The 24,420-nt window shown below is 38.1% G+C and overlaps 5 protein-coding genes across 8 annotated transcripts; 1 reads left to right on the top strand and 4 right to left on the bottom strand.

The window, feature by feature from the left end:
* Positions 1-145: 145 nt before the first annotated feature.
* On the bottom strand, positions 146-1,760 carry LOC114517330 (retinitis pigmentosa 9 protein-like). The gene is made up of 6 exons (XM_028537022.1): positions 1,629-1,760; positions 1,423-1,453; positions 1,000-1,129; positions 797-888; positions 610-671; positions 146-525 (listed from the first exon to the last, which is right to left on the bottom strand). The coding sequence occupies exons 1-6, from the start codon at positions 1,718-1,720 to the stop codon at positions 315-317; spliced, it is 618 nt and encodes a 205-aa protein (XP_028392823.1). The 5' UTR covers positions 1,721-1,760; the 3' UTR covers positions 146-314.
* Positions 1,761-1,790: 30 nt separating this feature from the next.
* LOC114517331 (NADH dehydrogenase [ubiquinone] iron-sulfur protein 6, mitochondrial-like) lies at positions 1,791-2,789 on the top strand. Its single transcript, XM_028537023.1, has 5 exons — positions 1,791-1,916; positions 2,059-2,112; positions 2,233-2,314; positions 2,406-2,446; positions 2,562-2,789. The coding sequence occupies exons 1-5, from the start codon at positions 1,800-1,802 to the stop codon at positions 2,619-2,621; spliced, it is 354 nt and encodes a 117-aa protein (XP_028392824.1). The 5' UTR covers positions 1,791-1,799; the 3' UTR covers positions 2,622-2,789.
* Positions 2,790-2,950: 161 nt separating this feature from the next.
* LOC114517328 (protein VAC14 homolog) lies at positions 2,951-9,866 on the bottom strand. The gene is made up of 16 exons (XM_028537020.1): positions 9,481-9,866; positions 8,938-9,088; positions 8,299-8,466; positions 8,127-8,189; positions 7,618-7,725; positions 7,410-7,528; positions 7,107-7,213; positions 6,889-7,023; positions 6,207-6,463; positions 5,760-5,825; positions 5,343-5,557; positions 5,054-5,228; positions 4,495-4,613; positions 4,000-4,079; positions 3,698-3,857; positions 2,951-3,312 (listed from the first exon to the last, which is right to left on the bottom strand). The coding sequence occupies exons 1-16, from the start codon at positions 9,579-9,581 to the stop codon at positions 3,171-3,173; spliced, it is 2,166 nt and encodes a 721-aa protein (XP_028392821.1). The 5' UTR covers positions 9,582-9,866; the 3' UTR covers positions 2,951-3,170.
* Positions 9,867-10,045: 179 nt separating this feature from the next.
* On the bottom strand, positions 10,046-15,998 carry LOC114517326 (nose resistant to fluoxetine protein 6-like). Of its 2 annotated transcripts, XM_028537018.1 has the most exons (16): positions 15,612-15,998; positions 14,955-15,097; positions 14,768-14,864; positions 14,441-14,540; positions 14,219-14,312; positions 14,038-14,146; positions 13,768-13,941; positions 13,497-13,590; positions 13,321-13,413; positions 13,062-13,233; positions 12,764-12,843; positions 12,302-12,430; positions 11,877-12,024; positions 11,213-11,405; positions 10,851-10,993; positions 10,046-10,651 (listed from the first exon to the last, which is right to left on the bottom strand). In XM_028537018.1, exons 1-16 carry the CDS (start codon positions 15,886-15,888, stop codon positions 10,514-10,516), a joined length of 2,184 nt encoding a protein of 727 aa, XP_028392819.1. In that variant the 5' UTR covers positions 15,889-15,998; the 3' UTR covers positions 10,046-10,513. The 2 variants fall into 2 exon arrangements, with proteins under 2 accessions (XP_028392819.1, XP_028392818.1); XM_028537017.1 differs by having other exon boundaries at positions 10,048-10,651; positions 14,038-14,312.
* LOC114517325 (nose resistant to fluoxetine protein 6-like) lies at positions 15,959-24,229 on the bottom strand. 3 transcript variants are annotated; one of them, XM_028537014.1, is made up of 16 exons: positions 23,803-24,229; positions 22,714-22,847; positions 22,280-22,370; positions 21,730-21,826; positions 20,966-21,204; positions 20,309-20,482; positions 19,855-19,948; positions 19,559-19,651; positions 19,197-19,365; positions 18,786-18,865; positions 18,382-18,519; positions 17,709-17,844; positions 17,067-17,259; positions 16,508-16,650; positions 16,135-16,298; positions 15,959-16,016 (listed from the first exon to the last, which is right to left on the bottom strand). In XM_028537014.1, exons 1-15 carry the CDS (start codon positions 24,155-24,157, stop codon positions 16,152-16,154), a joined length of 2,283 nt encoding a protein of 760 aa, XP_028392815.1. In that variant the 5' UTR covers positions 24,158-24,229; the 3' UTR covers positions 15,959-16,016; positions 16,135-16,151. The 3 variants fall into 3 exon arrangements, with proteins under 3 accessions (XP_028392815.1, XP_028392814.1, XP_028392817.1); XM_028537013.1 differs by lacking the exon at positions 15,959-16,016 and having other exon boundaries at positions 16,038-16,298; XM_028537016.1 differs by lacking the exons at positions 15,959-16,016; positions 23,803-24,229 and adding an exon at positions 23,190-23,480 and having other exon boundaries at positions 16,038-16,298.
* Between the last annotated feature and the right edge of the window lie 191 nt (positions 24,230-24,420).

Below are 24,420 nucleotides of genomic sequence, written 5' to 3'. Positions count from 1 at the left end.
AAGTCTCATTGAAATCGTAGAAATTTGAATGGCAGAATAGTGAAATGTAAAAAAAACCCAATGCATTCTACTATCTGGAGAATAGTACATTAACCCGTTAATTCAGTGGCAAGACTTATCATGGATTATAATGACTTAAATTTTAATCTTTACTAATCTTTACTGGATTTATGCCTTATTTTCTTGTTATGTCTCTTTTTATGCTTTTGCCATTTGAATAAGCAGAACTGTCACTTGAATCACTGTCTGAGTTTTTAGCGTGTCGAGATTTAAGCTTGGCATGCTTTTTATGTCTTTTCTCAGTGGAGCTAGAGTTAGTGTGTGTAGTAAGTTTTTTCTTTTTGTGCTTCCTCTTCAGTAGTAGTGTCACTGCTAGAATCAGATCTTTTTCCTTTATGCTTCCTCTTTCTCCCTTTCTTGTTATTTTTGTGTTTATGATGCATTTCAGAATTACTGCTCTCGTCAGAAGAATCGTCACTTTCAGATGTTGTAGGTTCCTCCAGGAGTGCCTTCAACTGCTCAATTCTGTGCAAAAAACAAATTGGATTTTAAAGATTGTGCAATATATACTCGAAATTAAATAAAATTTTCGGCCAACTTGAAGTTTACCTTTGTTCCTTTTCAGTCTTTTTTTTCTCAACAATAAAGTCATGCATGGGATCTTCGTGCGCCTAACAGATGCAGTTATCCAAAAATTGTGTGTTTAGCCTGATACCTACACCATTATCTGATTGTTTTTTATAGCACCTGAAAAAGCAAATGCTAAATGAACGAGAAATTTTGTTCCATGCAATACCATTCTAAATCTTTCACTTGTTTGATTGCCTGAAACAAACATTGGACATTCTCTGTCTCCAGTTCTGTGACCATATGACTTGCATCTCCAGCCTAAGGTAGGAATAGGCTTGAGTACCCGAGCAGTGGTCGTACTAAATAGGTAAAGTACTCTGGGTAACTTTATTCGAAGTTGTCAACTTTAAAGAAAAAATCTGGTCGTACATTTCATAACCTTCACCTCCTTTCCGAGAGGCATCCACAATCCTTTGGATGGCGCTTTTGATAAAAATTCTCGAGCTTGTTCATTCTCAGGCAGATTTGGAATGCAATCTTCAGGTTTCTCTTCTTCAACCTGATTAATGCAAGAAACATCCATAACATTTGTGAAGAACGAGACTGGGTACTTGCCCCGTCCCTCCCTTTTGGGCCCATTGGTTTCATAGTCTTTGATAATCTTATTTCTTTCAAATGTGGCCATTGTTAGCACAGTAACTAGACTATAAAACAGTTTGCCGAACAGAGATAATTTGTACAATTGACTAGCAGTCTAGCACCACTTATTTCCCACAAGATCAGTTTCTGAAAATGTTTATAGTGTACTGTGTATCGATTTAGGCATGCACAATCCACACTTTCAGCACTTACTCGAACATATCCAGGAGGAGCTGCTTCATAACTATAAAAATATTGAAATAAAAATTTTTATAGGTTAATAAAAATAGGTACACTGGTACAGTATATCACTATTTAGTCTATTATGCACACTGCACAGTACACCATACTGGCAAACTTGTATTAATTAATTTCACCATGAAGATAGCCCACAATCTAAGACGTTACCTAGTACTTACAATGTTTCATAGTGCTTGTACAGCTCTATGTCATCTTTACTCTTGCCTTTTCGCTTTTCTTTTTGCTTTTTCTTGTGTTTTTTGTCCGCCATATTGCCTTGACCTTCACCAATCTTTGCACAGCCAATACTTCATGTATAGTCACTTTATGGTTGTCGGCAATATTACAAGATGGCCGCCATATCAAGAATATTTTCTCGCAGATTTTTAACAAATACCAGCCGTGTTTTCATATCTACAACAGCTAGAAGTCTTGTCAATGCAGACACCGTTACGCACACTGGTCAAGTATGTACATAGAAAGCTTAGTACTGGGTTTTGTGGTAGAAAACAATACGTGTAGACTGTAGTCAGTGTAGTGTTTAGAACAGTCAGTACTGAGTACTGTATAAAATCCTTTTAAATGTGGTCTTTTGCCTTAAAATTTTAGGTGTTTGAGAAAGATGATTACAAGAGAGTCCGTTTTACGAACAGAGAAAAAACAGTACGCTATACTGGATTACAAATTTGACTTCACAACAGTTTGCAAAACTTTGCATCCATACCAAAAAGCATGGAAAACGCCATATTCATGTTCAATTTGACTTTTATTCTACATATTTAGGTAAATGAACAGTTTGCTATTGATCTCATTGATGAGGAACCACCTATTGAGGTTGACTCCAGGGTGGTTTGGTGTGATGGTGGTATGCATATTAAATTTTTGCATTTACACATTTACCACTTAAACCATGCAACAAGTTTTTACCAAATAGCATTGAAATATATTTCTTTCAGGTCATGCTGCACTTGGCCATCCAAAAGTTTATATCAACTTGGTTAGTTGGCCATATTATTGCTTAATCTTATTATAACCACCTCAAAAGGACTTCTAAAAAATATATATATTATTCATTATATATATTATTCAATATATATTCATTTTTTTCCTAGGATCAAGAAGGACCACATGCTTGTGGGTACTGTGGCTTGCGATATGTGATGAAACATTGATATAGGATTACTTTAGCTAACTCAAAAAAAATGTTGTATATATGAAAAAAAATATTTGTTTAAATAAAATGGAATTCATGTTGAGATGTAGTCTTGCTTGTGAGACAATTTTGGATCAATCACAAATTAAAGATTTTAAACTGCTACCTATATATAACCTGTTCTTCCAGAATTGTCATGTCCAAGAAAAGCTAACATCTTTTGTAACTGATAAAAAAATTGATGGTGCCATTTGAATAATGAATAAATACATACCTTTGCAGAAAGTCAATTCAGTGATTTCAAAACTTAGCTGTGTAATTAGAGAAGAATATAGTCACACTAAGTCAAATTAACAGTGATTTTCCTGAAGATTCTTTTGCCTGAAGCTTCTCATATCAAATGTCCTAAAATTTTCATAGCATTATCACTACATTCTTACATTTAATAAAAAAGTATGCTCATTTTGAAGAGCCTATGACTGAGATCAAGCAAATTCCAAGACAGCTACCAAAATAAGTTCTCTTACATAAAATACTTAAATATTGTACACGGGAAACCACGCTATTATCATGTTGCTTCTAACCCGTTTGTTTTTGGTTCTTTTTTATGTCTTTGAATAACGTGTTTTTCCTGTACGACTTTGAAGTGTTGGAGTAGAGCTGTGAAGTCGATTTTCTTCACACACTCCCGTTTTTCGATGTCTTTTCCTCTGCAAAAAAAGGAAGTTGAAACAGTTAAAAGGGAAACTTTTGCGCAACGACTTAGAGTGATGAATAAAATCCCCTGTTATTGATGGATTCACCAACCAACCAAACAACTGAATGGACGTAATTTGAAAAGTTAGCCATAAAAAGGGCTTTCGTTTTATTGTGTTGATATTGATCACTTCATTTGGTGCTTTTCTTGTAATTTTTTTCAGTCGCATGTGCATTCTGGTAAAATGTTCTTCTAGGAATTTCTCGATGGTGGGAGGGGAGAGGTTTCAGCGGGAATGCAGGTGTGTAAACATGGAGTGGGGGAAATGGGCGGCTCATATTTTCTGCCCTTGGTCAATAAAATATTTTTCTTAAACTATGTTGAAAATGTCAACCTACTTCGTCTGGGGTGTCTGCAAGAGGTGACCATTGGGAACACAGTCGAGACGATGACGTAAGGTGGTGAATGCATCACTTTGTGGAAGCAGCATTAATAGTCCGTATAACGATTTTAAAAGATAAAAATTGTTTTGCGTGTCCAGGAGTTGCAATCTCAAGTCTAGATAGAGAAATCAAAATATTAAACTGACAGCAACAAGTGACTACGCGTGATTTTTTGATTGTCTCAGAAACATGAATAAAAATGCTCAGGCATGCAAGTTTTCAAAGGTTATCATAAAAGTATTTTATTTTATACTCACAAGTGAATATAGGCGATTCTATCAGCTGGACCAATTTATCTATTTGCACCAAAAAATCTACGTGAACTTCTAGATCACCGCTATATCAACTAGTGTCAAGGTCAACTCTTGGCATTACATACTATATATTACGTGAGTGAGCTAAGAATAACCACGCCCTGCAAGAGAAGGGTGCACCTGGGGCCGGTTGTGTAAAACTCTTAACTACATTTTGCGTAGTTAAATCGCAGTTAACTCAGAAATACGTAACTCTGATTGGTCAATTCTGTCACGGCTCAGAGATACATAACTCTGATTGGTCAATTCTATCACTAACTATAGTTAAAAGTCAACTACGTTTTTATACAACCGGCCCCTGGTGTTGGATTGATTAAACTTCATGATAAAATTATAACCAGCAAAAATGTATATCTGGGTGATCTCAAAGAGATAACAGGGACATTACACTAGCTCTGAGGATAAAAGTGGGAGATGGCAATCTCGCGTGAAGGATACAACATCATAAGAAGATCACAGCCATGTTGATACGTCTGTGTTAGAAGACACAGCGAGAAAGTTGCGACAGCATTGTGGCACCAAGACTTGTACAACGCACTAAATAATTCACAACTCTCCTGCAATGATCCAGATGAATTTTGTTAGAAAAAACACCACAATTGCAAGGTAAAGGCCCGTTTACACTTGCAATTTTTGCTGCAAATTATGTGCGATTTTCTTCTTTTGATAGATGTGAATGAGTAATTAGTTACGAAAGCTCTGATGTATTAGAACTCTTATTTGAATATCAGTAACTAATTCACTCGTTCACATCTATCAAAAGAAGAAAATGGTGGTGGAGATTTCTTCACCAAATATAACTCTTTCTTTTATCAATGCATGCATGTTTTCAATTTCATCAAGGTCAAGTGATAGACTACCTGAAAGAAGGCCTGGAAATTTTGTAGGTATACTGTATTTTTAAAAAAAAACCTCAAAATCTAATACCCGCTCTAACATTTAATCAATATCAAATTTCGGCTCAACAGAACAGAAACAAGCAAAGAAAATATGTTACCTTAGTTTTCAGTTCTTTTAACTTGTGCCTAAGTTCAAACAGTTCGCTTGAGGTAAGTAGAATTATGTTCAAGGTTTTAACCATCAACGCCGCAAACTTTAGATCGTTTTCTTGGAAGAGAATTTCGGCTAACGTACGATAGATATCCTCAGAACTTAGTAACAGACACAGATTTCTAAAAGACGTAATGAATTTATTGAAATGAGAAGAACTACAGTGTTCTGAATGGAACAGGAATTGAACTGAAAGAAACTGAATTCAACAAAACTGAATGTATATCTAAACCTACCTGATAATAAAATGTCCTTTTTCCTCTAGCAATTTTCCGTCGACTCGAAACTTCGCTACCAAATTTAAAAGAAATTTATAAAAATATTCATTGATATTCTTAGCTGAAGAATATTCATTGGCGCTTCTGTCTGGCGAGGCCAACTCAGACGACATGGGAAGTCCAGCTTGAGAAGCCGAAATAACTGAAAGTACTTCTAAATCTGCGATGACAACCTGTACGGAAAATAAACAGATGTTAGGTGGCCTGGAAATATTGCCAATTGTGGACTTGCTGAGGTGAAAGAAACTGAAGGGGTTCTTCTCACAAGTAAAAAAATGAAATTTTAATCAGACACAAACACAAATCTAGGCCTGTGGAGCATCAACAGGATACAACACTACTTCACCTGTCCACTTGTTTCCATTGACCACTTACCTCATCAGATGTGTCCGACACTCTGTCTAATAAGACAGGAAATATCTTCTCCATGTGCTTGAAAAGCTACAATTGTTTTATTGAGATATTGTATTGCTTCCTAACTGAAATTTCGGTTTCAATATCGCATGGTCTAAGGGAATGGGCTGTGGGCATGCGAATAGGAATGGGGGAAAGAGAATGAGGGGTGGGGAGGATAATGGGGATGGAGTAAGAGAAGGGAAGTGGGGGTAAGAGAATGAGGGGTGGGGTAGAGAATGAGGGGAGTGGGAGACGATGGTGGCAGTAAAAGAAGGGACATGAGGGTAAGAGAATGAAAGGTGGGGGAGAAAATGAGGGGTGTGGGAGACAATGATGGTGGCAGTAAGAGATGGGGCATTGGGGTAATTAAGAGAATGAGGGGTGGGGGCAAAATGATGAGTGAGGTAAGAGAATACGAGCTCTCACCTTGTTGGGTGTTTTCTCCAGGAACAGCATGACCCATTTCAATACAGCCAGACGTGTTAGCACATACTCGCTGGTTAGTTGCGCGGTGAGCACGGTAAGAACGGAACCAAGGTCCAGGTTATGCTCAACAGACTCCACGTCGCATTCCATTCGCTCGTTCTTCATCGATCGCTCGGGACTCGTCGCCTCGTTGTCGTCATCTGTCGTGATAAGATCTCGGACGCGCTGGTTCACATTGGTTGCCACTTCTTTGGTGTCTTCGAATAGCGTTAAGAAGAGTTCGGCGATAGCGGTTTAAATCGGCTATTTTGAGTGGGTTTGTCATGTTGAATACAGCAGGCCTAAGATAGTTGAAAATTCAACTACCGCTCATCTTTACAAAAGCCCTCTAAAGCTAAACAATATTAGGCCAAATTTTGGGGTGCAAATGGGCCAGTTTGAGATACTTAAACTTTGAAACCAGAAGTTGGAAAAATGTCATGGCAAGCGACAAGCTGCTCCCCCCCCCCTCCCCCCTTAAAAACAACATGTATTGCCAATTCATCTGATCACGTAGGCCAAAAATATTTAAATCGCTAGGTATATGTATAATGACCATTATAAACTTTCACCAAACTAGGTAGTGATCCATCCCCTCACACAAAACAGCATCAGTTTCACTCGCGTTTTAACAAAAGGATACTAAACTTGCAAGTTTCCAAAGAGACACACGGCAGAACAGCGGAAAGGATGTTAGCACAGAATGGGATCATTGTCCGACCAGAAAGGGTCAGAAATTCTCGCAACCACAACACGGCCGTAAATTGAATCAATTGATCTGCAGAGAAAACGCATGCTGGTTAAGATCGATCAAAAAATATCGCAAAGCTACGGATTCTTGTGAAATCAACATGTTTTTACCACTGGAAGTTGAATGAACAACAATGATGTTCACCATATCAGCAAAGTTCACGTTTTCCGGAAATTTCTTAATCTCGCGTAAAAATTCTCCAAGAGCTGTTTCACACCTGTAAAAATGATGCGAAATTATGGCTCGGCCGTCTGTAAGCTCACGCTTTGAAAACCAACTGCAATTTTAGATTCTCGTTGGCAGTGGCCACTATCCCTTGTGTATCGTAGTTTAACGGGCCCCTGCTTGGACTTTGCCTGAGGCCCTGGTGTGCCGGTCCACTCCTGCCCCTAGGTCAACGAGAGTAAACTTACATCTTTCTTATTTCAGCAGAGTGAGCCGACTGGTCTTGAAATATCATAAAAATACCATCCAGTATCTCAGGGAGGTGATCAATCATGTTCAGGTCCGGAACTGAATCAAGAACAATAATCTAGAAACGGGAAACGTTAGATTTGGTTGTTAGTTAAACCAGAAAAAACACAAAATTTTCCAAGCAATCTTAACCGAACATGATCTTACCCATGAAACAATGAATTGTTTAGCAAAAGCATTGGTCGTCAACATTCTTTCTCTCAGTAAGGGAATGAATGATACAATATCAAATGAAGCACTTTCGGTGACAATATCCTACAAACAGATATGAGGGGAGCAAAATATGATTACTATCAGAGGAAAAAAATCAATGTGCAAGGGAGGAAGACCTCAATGCCATATAAACCTACTCTACCAGCAATGGGAACCCACTTCACTGCATGACAAGGGGAACAACTCCACCATCAGAACTGAAGGGACCCACTACCTAGGCAAAGGCACCCACGTCACTGTCACAAGGGACCTCCTACCCAGGCAAAGGCACCCACTCCACTGTCAGAAAAGACCAGGCAAAGACACCCATTCCAATGTCAAAAGGGATCACTACCCAAGCAAACCCACTCCACTGTCAGAAAAGAATAACTCCCCAGTTCCCAGGCAAAGGCACCCAATCCAGTGGTATTGTGCCATATAGGCCTAATATACACGTCCTTTACCTTAACTAATCTGTCTAGTAAATCAGCTCCACTCTTCACATTGGGGTCTGTGTCAGATGCCAACTATAGCACAAAATAGAAAAGTAATTTAACTTTTCTTCACATGCTAAAAAGCACAGTAAATATTATCTCCTGCTGAGTAAAATTTTTTATGTATTAATCAAATATCCACCTTGCTCAGTCCATCAAATATTGAATTAAAAAATGGTAGGACAGCTTCTTTGGCAACCTTTGAAATGTTATACAACGCCTCGCATGCATAATAGCGAACACGGCTATCTTGGTCATAAAAACAGGAGAGAACAGGTGGAATCAGGTCTTGAAGATAAGCCACAGATTCCTGAAAATATCACAATTCAATTACATTAGTTTTCATTACATCAATTTGCAACAGGAGTAGTACAAAAATGTCTCTGGACATTTCAACCTAAAGCCCTGGTCAAACGAAAATGAGAGTTAATTAATGAGAGTTGAGAAGCGAGAGTTGACTGGATGTTACTATGTGTGTAGCAGGGACTATTTTGTATTTATTTTGTATTATTTTTCTGAGCATGCTACTACAAAATGTCTGTTAGCTGTTTTGCAACATGCATCATTTCTCATGACTGACCAAAGAAATGCAAACTCTAATCGACTCTCATCAAAATTTGAACCAGTTCAAAGTCAATGAGAGTTGATGAGAGTGTGCCAGAGTTTATGGGTCAAATGTTAGCGATAGTTGCAACTCTCATGACTCTCATTTGGCTGGGGCTTAAGGATAGTTCGAACGAGTTACCCAGTCACAAAACTTCATATTAATATGTTAAAATACCTTTCCCAAAGCAATTGCAGTAGCAGCCAGTCCAATAAGCCCGCCTTTACGACTATGAGGATTATGCGACACAGAGAATTCTGTTGTTAACACAGATGTGAGCCTCTTTATCAATGCAACATCATTGTTGGCTATGAATTCCTTAACCATCCTAAACAGGGTGAAACAGATCAGGCTAATAAAAAAAACTCAAATGAGATCTAAAGAATCTTACAAGTGGCTCAATACTTCCAGATAAATCTATTGCAAATTTTGTATTTTTTTGAAGCTAAATCAAAAAAGGATGTGCGTTCGTATTGACATGTAGCAATTATATTCATTTAAACAGTCTGTCATATATGTAAACAAATCTTTATTATAATATTCATTGCATTTTTATAAAGACTTGCTTACTCTATTTAAGTACTTAGTAAATAATAAAACAACATTGCAATCAAACATACTTTGATACCAAACAGAAAAACGTTCATGACCTCTCTATTCTTCGTCTTAAACTTTGCACAAGTTTCTGCGAAAGTTGCAAATTATATTGGGTCCACTCACCGTTCAATTTCCAAGGCTGCAACTTTTCTTTTTTCATACATTTTATCGTTTAAACCTCGCATAAGTATCGGGTTCAAAGGAAACATGTCCTTTTCAGCCATGGCTTCAAATTTGCGAGAGATCACAGGTTGATTGTGATCGCCTCGAAAAACGTGCAACTGGCGGCCATATTGAATGAGGTCAAAAAGTATCCCAGGTGACAACACAGTTGGACGCCAGAGTCAGAAAAAAGCGCTCGATTTTGACATATGATTTCATCCAATTGTTGCGTCCATTTCTGTCGATAAATTGTTTAAGTTCCTCTTTTTCTTGTTGCAACATAAAGTTCTACATATCTGTAATCGATTTCAAAAGATACTGTACATATTAAGCACGGTTTTTGCCTAAAAAAATCCAAGGCGCGCACACCTTATTCTCTCCTTGGGAGACCTCTTGTAGGGGGTAAAAAAACGTATTAATAAGATGGATTACTCAGGGTTCAATATAATCTCCAGCTGTGCTATTGATCAGCCCGATCAAGAATCACGCACTAAGCGATATCAATTGTATTCTCGATCATGCCAGCCACTGTTTGACCAGATTACCTAAAATCCTGATTTTGATTTTATCATATTCCTGTAGTATATTTCTGCGTTTTATTGTAAACTCGTATGAGTCCGGCCTACAAAAATACCTATACTTGTATATTATTACTGAACAAATCTCATTATAGTAAATAGATCATAATAATTAAAGTTAATTTTTACTCTATACTTTATATAATTATTTTCCTAATCATTTAATTCAGTTTTTTAATTTCTGCCAAAGCTAAAAATTCCCCAGCCGTCGCGTCATAAATTGAAAAATTTTAAAGTAAAACAATCCTCTCATTAGCTAAGTCATCCTAAAATTTGACTAAAAAGTCTGCAATATCGTAACGGAATAAAACTTCACATAGGGGTTTGAAAACTTCACATAAGCCAAGGAGACAGCCTTAACTTCAATTTACTTTCTTCCCTATATAAACGTCACACATCTTTGCGAGGTCTAGTTCCTATTCTCCTCTCTTACGAGCTTTCCTGATGTACTTTATAATCAGCTCTTCAAGGTTCGCGCACGGGAACTCGATGACAACCGACAAAATATACGCAGCACCATAGGACAGAACCACGCACGCCAGGAAATAATAGGTCTATAGAAACGTGAAATATCAGTTGACATTTTCGTCTTAAGAGTCGTATCATTTGCTCACTCCAGTGCATGATAGGCGCTCAGACATTTGAGGTTGAACCAGTGAACTCTATCTAATACAACTCAGAGTTGACTGGGTTGAACCCGCAAATTATAAACTGCGCCGGTACACAATCATCACATATCTCAGTAATACTTACACCTGTGTAGAGATCGTAATGTATGTTTCCTTGAGCACCATAGATCATCAAAGTCAAGATGATAATATGTATGAGGTAGACGTTATAGGTTAGCCGACTGAGCGGAATCCAAAATCGTGCGGACAGGAACCTTTGAACTACACCTGGAACAAATGAAATTATTGTATTTTATTTGCAGAAGCGTGATGTTTGAACAAGAAACTATGGAAACGAAATTCTGTCAAACAGTCTTAAAAGGCGTAAAAGTAGGCGTAAAAGTGAATTACTGTCTGAGTTCATCTTGTTCGGTCAAATCGTACCCAAGGAACGAGCTTTTCTATTCTGTAAAAGTATTCAATCTTCAAAAGGAGCTCTACACAAACCTCCAGCGCCATAATGACAAGCATAAGTAACCCAGGCTAGTACCAGACCCCACAAAAATCTTTGAAATGTTCCAAACAATACATTCTCTGCGTCGTTCCACTCCTCAGCGCCCGGTAAGATACTCTTGTGTGGTCCATACACTAGAAGCATGGCTACGACCGCGGCCACAGACCACCCAAGAAGAGTAGTGATCTTCAGCAAGACGAAGAAAAAAAGTTTCAGAAAAAATAATCAATAATAATTCATTTAAGTCGGTCTTAAATTTAAGCCCCCGTTTACACTTTCAACTTTATGTGCGATATTCTTCTTTTAATAGATGTGAACGAGTAAATTAGTTGCATGCCGATGTTCAAATAAGACCTCTTATACATCAGGGCATTCTTCTTTTCTCTATCCGAAAAGAAGAAAATCGCAGCAAAAATTGCAAGTGTAAACGAGCCTAATGATGGCCTCTATCAATAATTCGTCATGCCCTACTTGAGTGATAACAGCAAGAATAGTCAGTCTAAAAGCTTTAACTGCCTCTTTGAGAGCACATTTTGGTAGAATAAAGAATTGCAAGGGGGAGAGGGGGAGTTACCCCGGCGCCCTAGGGATATGAAGCAGCCCCACCCCCGCCCCCGTCATTCGGTACAAACTTTGTCCTTTGTCCTTTGTACATACCCAGCCAGGTGTTCTAGCCTTTGTGTTGCTATATCTGTGCATGAAATAACCCACGAGGAACCCCACCAAGTATACTTGAATACGACAATATGGTTTGATGTAGACGTATCTCATGTATTCATTTGCGCTTTTCCCAAATTCCGCCACTCTACAGGGAGGTATAAGGTCAAAATAAACTAATTACACGGCCTTTCCATATTCGTAAAATTTAAACATTCACTCTGATAACAATCGCATGAACTTTAGATTCGCTATGAATAGGAAATTTAGTAGCACTACAAGATTTTATTCATCACGGATATCTTCCGCTGCGGGCTTTTATAGTACGAGGTTTGATGCAACAGTTTTAAAAAACTGTCTTAAAAACTATCTTGGTCCCCGTCTAATTCTCAGGTCACGTCTTTATTGACTGACATCATACTTACGCAAGAGGATTAGTCAATAATTTAAAAATAGCCAGTGGATCAATGTCCCAATACGCGTGAATGAAAGCTGTTATCACTGTACACTCAAGAAGCAGACCAAGAGTTAGAACTACACCCCGCCAACCAACCCTGAAACGATACGAAGTAACATATTATACAGTAAAACAATTCTGATTGACAAAACTCTATTTTTAACAAGATAGCTCTTTCCCCAGTCTTTTGCGCACGAGTTTCACTTTCTATGACGTCACCTTGCTGACGTCACTTTCTTGTTCTGAGCTCCAGTTTAACTAGTTCAGATTTCATATTCTGTTCCGTTCCCCTCCAAGTTCATCACCCTGGTGGTTACACTCCAAGATCCTCACCTACACTAGGAAACCAGGTACACTACCTCTCAAAACTCACAACCACTCCACCCCCACCCCCCTAAAGAGACTCCTCTTGCATGTCATTTATACTTACTTAAACAGAGGAATTATTAAAAACGGAGTTATGACAAAAAACTGCATGTCATTTGCCAAGTACCAAGACCATCCAATGCACTGAAAAAGATAACAAAGGTTAACTGAAAATGGCAGTGCAAATTTATCTATCAAAACCAATGTGTTTCAGTAATTTCTGGTGACTAAATTTGATTGGTCCGGTTAATTCATATCTCTGCAGTCTGCATGAGGGCAGAATTAAGAACATTTTTAAAACTATTTCTTTGATATTTTACAATTCCCCTCATCAATAAGATTCTTCTTCTATTTTAACTTACACTGCCCTTGCTAGAGTCAACTGGATAGAAGTTGTTGATGTAAAGCAAGTTTGTCCACCAGTATTTGTTACAATACTGATCTGTGAACTGTGTGTTCCAGTTTGGAGCCTCAGTCAGAAAACCCTTGAGATGAATTGAGAAGAGAACAACAAACATATAGGATGGCGTCAGCCTGAATTTGGGAGGAAAAAATGAAATAGTTAGAATAAAAAGTTTATTTTCTCTATCTTTTGTGAATATTTCACTCTCTTCAGGTCACCTCCAAAAACGATGGACATAAAAGAGAACCCAGTTGAAGTTCTTGTCTTTATCTTTAAGTTTTCTGAAGCAGGTGTATGCAACAAGAAGGCCACTAAGCAAAACAAATGAGTACAAATGAGTATTTTTAACAGATGAATCACCAGCCTGGTTCACATCAGACACTCTGATACACACCTTAGGAAAAAGAAAGAGTCAACTGAATATGTTCCACTTATTATTGCCATCACTGAAAGCAACTGGCCATCTTTGTTAATTTCCAATCTGTTCACTATATAATTGACAAAGACAAGTAACCAAAAAACTTAAATCAATCTCTTTTTTATGCAACACTACAAACTAAGTCTAAAGACAGCTTAGTTGTTGATGTAGTTCTTATATTTAATCATACAGAAAAACAAAATTGCTGTACCAGCAAGATGATATAACAGCTTCTGTAGATGCCTACCTACGCGATCAGTACCAAAAGAGGAAAATGTATGCCCAAGAATGACCCATGTGATGCTCAGCACCCGAATACCATTGATTGTCTTGATAGCTGCTGGTGGAACGTCTGTCTTCATAATCTTTGTGGTGTTTTGAAGGAGTGAAAAACATTGAAAAAATTGGCCAACAAAACTTGCTAAATAGCGAAAAAATGGTATAGAAAATGTGAGTATGAGTACATGATGATTTGATACGAATATCTAACAAGTATTATTTTGAATTGATGAAATACCTTTGAAAGCAGTGAGAATATAATGACATTTGACTGAAAATCTTGAGAAATTAAGCAAAACTACATCATCTGCAATCACATCATTGGTAGCAGAGTCGCCACCATTCACCTCAATTGAAGTATTGAATACCGGTTCTCGAGTTGTTTTGTTGCTTAATGACATGTAATTTTGACCTCTTACTTTATCCGCAGGAATTGAGATGTCAAATGTCTCAGCCATTAAGTCGACCACGGTGCCAATGAAACAAAGGAATATCAGGATACCACAGAGAACGCTGTAAAAGAAAAAAATATGGAATAACTTCCAAGAAAAGATGGTGATGGGTATACAGTACAATTAGAATACAATTCTATATTAACAATCTTGCTGATATTCAAAGTTAAGAATAAAGATTTTACTTACAAGGTGCCCTTAACACCAGAGGTATATGTTGGTTTCACAGCAGGACAATCTACATTACCAGTTATTTGAGCACTTATTAGGCCTTTGGTAAGCCCTTCCACTAAAAAGGATTTGAATGATTTAGAAACATTGATGCAAGGTTGTACAGGTTGTGGCTAACAGACAGAAAACCACCATTCTTTGTCAATGGCAAAAACACTTCATGTTGGACCATCCTGTTCTGACACTCAGAAATGCATAAACTTTGGGACTATATTTATCTTGTTGAGGCCATTTTATCAACACATTATTCAGTGATTTCCAGAACTCAAGAGTATTGTAATCTACCTTCTTTTAAGATTGGTTTCATAATTTTTGCAATATCCTGACCAGTACAACTCTTTGGGAAACATAAACCCCAGATGACTTTAAGGTTCTTCAATTTCTATAAATATGCATGTGTTTCGTGAATGCACATCATGTACAGTATTTCTACATAAGAAATTAAACTATATCAAATTAACAAACAGCTTACCGTCCCTAATTTAGCAACAGCTATTGCCAAATTTGTTGTACAATAATGTGCATTGGATATATCTCGACATTCACCGTATGAGCCAAGCCAAAAGTTATTTCCACGTAGAATGCCACTCATTGGCTTACCAACAGCGTCAATATCTAAAGTGAATGTTATGATCAACAATAGTGTCAATAGTATTCAGTGCTGAGAAGTAAAATCATGTGGACGTGGTGACCTCAATACTACAGAGTATTTTCTGGTGTATACCACTGATTCATTATTACTGGCAGCATGGCAAATACTGTCAATACAAAAACACTGGACTTGGTTCAGACACCTTTCACTAAATTAACACAGGCACAAAATCAGAGGACAATAACTAATCACATAATTCCTATGAGCACAACTTCGCCTTTGGGTGAGATGGAAGATTCGTTTTAAAGCCCTGATTCAACAGGCAAAAATTATTTTTCAAGCGAAATGCGACATATTTCGCCCTCTTCTTTTGAATTGTGAGCAATCAAGCAGAATTCATTCATTCAAGTGGACGAAATTCGAAAGAAACAAGCGAAATACTTCGCATTTCGCCGAAAAAAAGTGCCCGTGGAATCAGGCCCTAATGTACTATTTTCACTCTGAAAAATGGCATGGCAAACGAAATGGAATATTTACATTGCATCAAATTTTTTGAAATATCTTCATCGCATTCTACAACTTCGTTCTGTCCTGTCGACGCTTTACTTTCACGCCAACCATTTCTCAGAGCTGTCCTGTACGCGTGCAAAAAGTTATAACCAATTTCCTGGGCTGCGAGGTCTTTAAAATTCTGCTTAATAATGTGATCAGTGTCGTTGGCATTCCTGTCAGATTCTTGCATTGCAGAACTCCCAAACGGAGCGCACAAAAGCGTTATTATAGGGAAGATAAAGACAAAACATCCTTGTTTCATTTCAGCTCCAATCAGTCGAAAAATCAAAAGCTTCAGGTTCAAAAATCGCCACAAAACGGTACAAATATGGTTGTGTCCACTCAACTAGTCAGCGACAAATATCAGCGACTCTTCAGCGTCTTGCTAATCTATTTTTAGCACATTACGTAACATTACGTTTTTACAGAAATTTTTAGAAATTTTACAAATACTTACTATATATTCGCGTATAAAAAAAGCGTTAATAAAAAGCAAAAGAGAAAATACGTGTTCTTGCAGTTTGGCTAAGCCTTAACGCCATAGCTTTTTCGTTCACCACGCAGCAATTTCAGAGCGAGGTTTTCCAGATTTTCCGATGGAAACTCGATGACTACAGCCAGGATAAAACCAACCGCATAAGAAAGAACTGTCGCTGTGATGAAGAAGTAGGACTAAGAGAAAATAAATAAAAAACGAATTGAATTTAGTTAGATTCTTTATTAAATGTTGCTCAATGGTAAAATATGGAAAATTAGTGCAAAATGTTGGTTCGCAAGTTTGCATTAGATAATAGAGAACTTTAGCTTAACTTTTTCAATACTAAATGTGTTGGATTGTGTTCTCTTTGTGTTTCAAACTGTGGCGTATTCACCATACTTACGGCGGTTAATAAGTCGTAGTGGACCTGGTGAGTCGTCGCAAAAAACATGAAACTTATCACAACCATGTGAATGAGATACACGGAATAGGTCAGGCGGCTGAGGGGAATCCAAAATCTCGCTGACAGAAACTGCTGAATGTAACCTGACATTGAGAAAGATATAAGACATAGAGCCAAGACTTATATAACAATGATTAACAATTTAAAGAAGGTCCTCATTTAAAGCCGTACTGGTTGGGAACAAAACAGGCTCAGAGGACAAATAATACATAAATGATGACTCCTAATTATCGTATGTACAGGGTATCCCCCGAAAAAGTCCCCCCTATTGAAATGAAGCTTTTGCTGGAATTTGAATGCATGATCAATGCAGTAGTTTGTAAACAGCATAGTTATTACGTTGAGGCATTCAAAAAAATAGTCTTCCTTTCATTTGGGTTCATCATAATATTACTGGCCATCAGATTCTAACAAGCTTGATTTCAATAGAGGGGACTTTTTTGGGATACCCTGTATAGGAGAACAATTCAGACAACAATTCATATTATTTTATACGTACTTCCGTATCCATAGTGACAAGCATACGTGACCCAAGCCAGTACCAGGCCCCAAAGAAGACGTTGGAATGTCCCAAAGAAGATGTTTTCTGTTTTATTCCACTCACGATTGCCCGGGAGAGTTGACTGGTAAGGAGCATACACGACTGTCATAGCGATGGCAAATGCTATAGACCAACCAATAACGGCAAGCAACTGTAGCAGAGAATAAAGAGAAAAAATATCTCAAGCGAAACTTATCTTTTTGATACTGAAATACATGATCTCTCTGGATGTGAAACTGTATATGGAATATACAGGAGATCTACTTTCTGACACGAATAAAAAAGTTAACTTTGTAGTGAGTGCATGATGTCCGTCTATCTCAAAGTGAAATAACTGGATCATGCACTTTGGTCCAGAACTAGTTTCACTCAACTAAACAAATTGTCCAAAATTAGATCAGCATCATGAACATGACGATATTCTTTATGAACTTTGGAACTTACTCTAATGTGCAAAAGAAAATTTATATTTGAAATTCAACATTTTATACACTATAAATGACACTATCGGCTCTAGATTTTTTTGTTTAAAGATGGCTACAACCACAAGAGAAAGCGAAGTATTTTGCGTTCGTCTTTCGAAGCACAAAATTGACTCACCCAACCGCGTCTTCTGATGGGCACGCGGTACTTTGCGTAAATGGCATAACCAAGGACAAATCCAATGAGATAAGGTTGAATACGACAGTAAGGTTTGTTGTAGACATACTTATCAAATTCCGCTGCCTTTTTATGACTAAATATAAAAATGGACGATATTCGCCACTGGATGACTTATCTTGGCGCAAACACCCCCCTGAAGTACAGATTGACATAACAGGGGACGGGGGCGTCACCTTTAAGTACTTTTTCTCTCTCCCTGGCAAAAACATCAGCTTAATCTCTGATGGTATTTATGTTCAAAGCCAGACAGGCGATTTTAGGTGCAATTTTTTTTTTTGGCAGAAGTATAAACGAGTAAAACTAGCTGTAAATGCTATGTGTATCAGACTATGTACACACGGTAACGAGCGTTATCACATTCGTTTTCATACGAAAACATCGTGAATTTTCAAGAGAGGCTAAAGTTAATTTAACAAATTAAGCATATTTCTTATTGGATCGTGTGGACAGGGAGTCTAAACAATAAAATAGACCGAAAAACAAATTTGAAAACGCTCGAAAACGACGCTCGTGTGGACATAGCCGAAGCGCCTTTTTTGAACATCCGTATAACACATTCACTCGATCACATATACGAAAAAAATAGCATGCAGAAAAATTTGACACTCACAGTTCTGGTGAGCCACGGACAATGGACTTGAGGTTAACCACAGGATCAAGGTCATAATCTCCAATAAGTGCGGCAATTGTGATAGAACTTATGCACAGCAATGCTCCCGAACTAATGAGTAACCCACGCCATTTTTTCCTACAGGATGAAAGAAAAGTACAGGATGTACAATCGTAAAATTTTACCACAAAGAGAGACTTGGAGTAAGTCTACGCGAAGAGTGAATGATGTGAATTGTTGGTATGACCGTGATATACACAGCTATAAGTGTTAATACCTAAGCCTGTATTCTAAAAACTAGTTTTTCCATTCATTCCCCCCTATTTCTGTTTCTCAGAATCTATTTATCAAAAAAGCAAAATGTCCCAACGAAGTTGTTTCCTGGGAATGCCGAACACTCTCACCTGTATGCCAAAACCAACAGAACAGGAGATATAACAAAGAACTGCATATCATTGGCCAGATACCATGTCCACCCGATACACTAAAATTATAACACGGTTTCAACGTTTTTGTAAAGAAACTAAGAGTAATTTCGCTGTAGACCAATCAACAAATTTGTTCACTTTATAAACCCAATAAGAATGCTCAAATTTTGACTATTCCCGGTAAATAAAAAGGTAAAGGTTATTCACCATTTTACATGAAGTATTGAAATTTTAAGCAATCTGATTGGATTAGCCTGAAAAATGTAAACAAATTTGCCGAAATTCCGCCTTGTTATGTACAGAAGGATGTTCTGCTCCTTACGAGCAAGTACGGGAATCCATTTGATTAAAGGTAAGCTATATAAGTAAGGTGACTAGGGCATGTACCTGCTCGTTAAACTCCTCAGGGTAAAAGTTATTGATGTACAATAGGTTGGTCCACCATTTATCTTCGCAGAACGGATCCTTGTAATACACGTTCCAGTAGGGAGAATCTGATATTAATCCTTTCACGTGGACGGTGAACAAAATAACGAACATGTACGAAGGGGTGAGCCTGCGTTAAGAAACGAGTGAAAATAAGGGGGTCAGCCCCAAGTGTGCCCTTCGGAGGACTGATAGGAGTGCCCATCCCTGTTCTGGTTTGACTACTAGAAGATAGAAGCGTTGGGCAAAGTGTACTACCTGGATAGGTGAGATCCCAAGGAATGACTACACGGGCAACCATGTCCGATCTATCCAAAACCTACCTCCAAAATCTGTGAACATAGAACAGGACCCAGTTAAATTTCCCATCATTTTTTGCAATCTTCCTTAAACACGTGTAGGCCACTAGGAGACCACTGCAAAAGAATACAATAGACTATCTGCTCAAAATATTCATAAAACAATTTTACTATCATCGTACCACCATAATAACACCATAGTACTATATGACGGTAAGTACCATCACAATTCTATTTTGTAACGATCTCCAACAGCAGGCACCATCACCAAAACGTAATATGATTATGACAAATAGGCAAAAGACTTATAAATATTGTACCTCAAAAAGAAGAAGCTGTCGACAGCGTAATAAGCGTTGATCACAGGCATTACGGAGAGCTTCTTAGCATCTTCGACATATTGTATTTTATTTTCTATAAACACATAAATGAATGAATCGTGATGATACAGTGAGTCTGACCAGAGTTTGTAATCCACATATCTGCACTGAGTTAACCGAGATGTACTCTTAGAGCTCTAAATCTAACTGAACAAAACGAGGTGCAAAAAGGCTCGTTTACACTTGCGATGTTCTTCTCTTGATAGATGTGAACGAGTGAATTAGTTACTGGTGTTGAAATAAGAGTTCTTATACACCAGAGCATTCGTAACTTATTACTCATTCACATCTATCAAAAGAAGAAAATCGCACGTAAAATCAGCAAGCATAATTCGCAAGTGTATAAACGAGCTTTAACACATGCAATGACCGAATAATGATCGACTGTACTTACGCACAATTGGACTGAGGACAAAATACAAGAAAACGGGTCCGAGAATGACCCACCAGATGCTGATAACTCGTATGCCATTGATTGATGTAATAGCCGATGGTGGAACATCTGTATTGAATATCTTCTTGGTGTTACGAATGAGAGAAAAACATAAGAACACCTCGCAGACACTCGCTGGAATTATAATAGGCAGATTAAGTATGAGGACGTCAACCTATTTCACGCCTTTTATTCGCCTTTTATTCGCCTTTTATTCGCCATTTTCGCGTCATCTTTGTTCATTCATACGTCGGGAGCCGTATAGTTAAATCTAAAGCTCTCTAAATCTTCCTGACTACAAGGCCAAGGGATTGCCTTAGGTCTTAGATCTATAAATCTGCTTATAACACATATATTATATAAGAATTATACCACATACGAGTTTGATGTATATAAGGGCTGATAGCTAACGAGATGATGCCAAGCTGATTATCTGCATGCTATCCATATATATACGACTACAGCAAATGGCGTAATTGTTTATACTATAGCTATGGAACTTTTTAAGAAGAAAAATGTCCAATTTTTTCAAAATTTACTTATATAATACTCACGTTATAAATTTTCATTGTATGACTGGCTGTTCAGAGATGATATACACTGAAAATCATTACTTACATTTGAGAAATCTGGGCGGTTCGGAGGTAGTTTTAACCTCTGTTGGCGGTTCTTCGGTAATTTTTTCGACATCTTTTTGTGTTTGTGGTCCCTCAAATGGTGTCTCCGGTTGTAATGCAAAGTTGTTGGTCTGCTCGGGCGACGGGGTATTCTGTTTTGAGATATCATCGAACGCTTGTATGATCATGTCGAGTATCGTTCCAATAAGACATAGCAGTAACAATAACGCGCACAAAACACTATAAAATACAAGAAAATATCTGGTTATTGCTCGGCTTCTCCGCTCGATATACGATTAGTATGCTGACTGCATGTAGGCGTAATTATGGTTCAATATTGGTGCATGTTTCTGAAGCACCTTCATCTTCCTCAGTCTTCACTTTTACTATTTAGTCAACTAAACATAATTGAAACGGTGGAGGAATGTGGATTACTCTCAACTCGAGGAAACAGCAGCAAGCGACGACAAAATTCGCGAATTAACACTGAATATCGTCTTGTCTGCAAAACTAAAAGTCAAACACTTAAGCTGCCGGCCTGTCGCGAAAGTGTTTTGCACACTTCAGGTATGATGGATTTCATTTTAAAACTCAACGCCCATGCAGTGGCTCAATTTGCTTCCAACGTCAGAACCCTTGTTTCTGCCTAATATACTCTAGATATTTCTACACGAATCTCTCACTTTTAATTCTATAATGCAAGTTAGCGTCGAAGCACGCGTGAATTAATAGATCTCACCATTCATGCAGTATATATATACATACAGTGTACATATAGCGCCAGTGTCGTAGGAAGGTTCTCCAGAGGGACAAAAGGAGACGTAATGTACCAGCGTCAGACCCTGGTTGGTCAATTGCGTCACTAAAACAAATAATACGCCGAAACATTGAATTCAATTGGGGCCGAGATTGTATATGAGAGCCGGATAGAACTATCCACCGGATACTGAATTTTTTAATCGCTCTAAAATCGCCCGCTGTTGGCTGAAACTTTGATTAAATCTTAGTATTTATGAATTGAAGATCCTCTTTAATAATTTTTGCTTCCAAAGCTAAAATTTTATTGCTTTATAAGCATTTTTAGAAAGGTTGAAAAAATCACTATCCGGTGGATAGCGCTATTCACTCCTTCAAACACAACCAGTCCCTGGATGCAGAGCTATACTTGCTAACAAAAATTTGAAGATAGATACATGTTACCTCTTCGCGACGTAAACACAACTGTTTTTAAATTGGGCTTTAGGGAAATGTAGGTTTGTTTACTCTATGTACCAAGTAAGTGATGTAGTTAGTTTTATCAAAACGTATACAGTACCTTGTGTCGTAACCGCTGTCATAATAGCGGAGACATTCTGCTGGTTACAACTGCTCGGAAAACATCCTGTCCACGTGAACCCCTGAATGACCTATTCAGGAATGATATAATACTATCTCAGAAGACTATGAACGAAAAACGTCGTTGGTTCAAAAAAAGATCAACGTAAATCTTTTTTAGATGCATGCATGCGTAAAGTTGGATGCATGGTCAAGACTGTGGAAAACGGATTCAAATGCATGATCGCTCATTTTGCCTTGTTAAAAACCACTGAAGTCTATTTGAATTGGAATGTTAACTGACGGTTATTTGGTCAACATCTTTGAAGTTATTTTCAAATTACATAAAGGTCGTCCTTCGTCCTTCAATGACGTCATGACGACCAAGATAGCGTTACAGTGGTTACAGTTCATATAGAGATCAAAACTTCATACCAAAGGTTTCCAAATGCCCATGGAGGATCCACATATATGAGTGTTCGAGATTGCCCGACATTGTTCCACGGAGACGGGCCAGTACAGGTTACCACGAGTGATGCTGCTGGGCGGCTTGCCTGCAGCATCGAAATCTGAAAAAAACACGGGCTTGTTTCAATGCCAGTTTGCAAATAAGGATAGAAATAACTACACGAGAATTCCACGGAATATTTGCAGCCGTGCCTTGCCAATTTGACCATGACGTCGAACCGTCGTGTTCTCACGGTGAAAAGCCCGAATAAAAAAATTTTATCTGACCCTTGATTTGAAATTTAAAGGAGCCGTGTTTACGTTATATACGAGTGCTTTTACACCCGGAAATCAAGTTCAAAGCTAAGTTTAGGTATAGCCAATATGTTTTTATTGGTCGTAATCCAAACACGGCTAGAGTATAAGCAAACAAGAAATGACAAAGCAATATCGCTGCCGTGTACCTAATCATGGTCACGCATTTTCACCACAGCCCACAGACCGGCACAGGACGCATAAATTGAAGTTGGTACACAGAGTCAGAGACGTTTCTGAAACAGGGAAATGATTTGAAACGATTACATGATTTGAAACAATTTGCAAGTTTTGGACTTTTCGAGGTCATGCATCGATGTTAATTAAAGTTTTAAACAAACACTAGAAACTGGCATTGGTTAATAAGCAAATTCCTTTGGCGTCGCGCAGAGCAAATGATGAATTACTGGGCCGGTTGTATCAAGCCCGTTTAGCTTAAACGGTGGATAAGTCAAAATTAAATAACACTCTTACATCTCTCTTGAATGAGTCAACTTGAATATTATGCACTGAATATGTAGTTGTAAACAGTATCTTTGCATTCAGGTTAAAAACATTTAGCTCGGTTGTTGAATAAAACGATAGACCTTTCTATTTTGAACTTAACAACCGCAGGCGTAGTGAACGGGTTTGATACAACCGGCAACCTGTTGTTTTGTTGTTGTTGAAACGGAATGATCATAGTTGAATGACAGGGCTTGGTTAACGCAAATCCTCCTGCTAACATACTAGTCGACAACATGCATATCCCGAATCACTTACAGGCGATCATTTCCTCTGTATTTTGACTTATTCTTTCCAAATCGCGACCACATTCTCCAAGTGGCATCTGTCGCAAAGTGTTCATAATCTGACTTCCGAACAGCGATAGAACATCCATTCCACTGACGGCTTTGGTGATGCCTTGCAGCAATTTTTGCCCGTCGGTTGAATTAAGCCGCTCCAGCATATCAGACAGCGTAGAGTTGACGTTCAACTGCTTGAGCAGACCAGCCATTGCGGTCCTGTTCATATTTCCCAGCAAAGCAAGCCATGTTGGTAGCTGGGATTCGCCCGGGGTGACTAGAATACAAAAGCTTGCAGCGAAAAGGAGTACCAATTTTGCACAGAAAGCCATTTTTTAAATTGACAAAATACCAACAAAACAAAGGGCAAATACTGGCTGTAATATGATACACAAGGGGCAGCCCATGCATGCGGCCAGCTAAATTTATGCAGATTTCACATCTCAATGCGTGAGACCCAACAGTGGTGAGACCTATATATTTAGTTAATATCAAGGAAAAGCACAAACGTCACAGTTTACAAGGCCAATATATCGACAGGAACGGAACTTTCTACTTGAGTTTATCATTTCTGTTTTCCCTATTCTGCTACACA

The sequence above is a fragment of the Dendronephthya gigantea genome, unplaced genomic scaffold (genome assembly GCF_004324835.1).
Source record: "Dendronephthya gigantea isolate DGI-Jeju-01 unplaced genomic scaffold, DenGig_1.0 000007F, whole genome shotgun sequence".
Lineage (NCBI taxonomy): Eukaryota > Metazoa > Cnidaria > Anthozoa > Malacalcyonacea > Nephtheidae > Dendronephthya > Dendronephthya gigantea.
The sequence above is the reverse complement of the archived record's forward strand: the minus strand, read 5'-3'. Positions and strand labels throughout refer to the sequence as shown.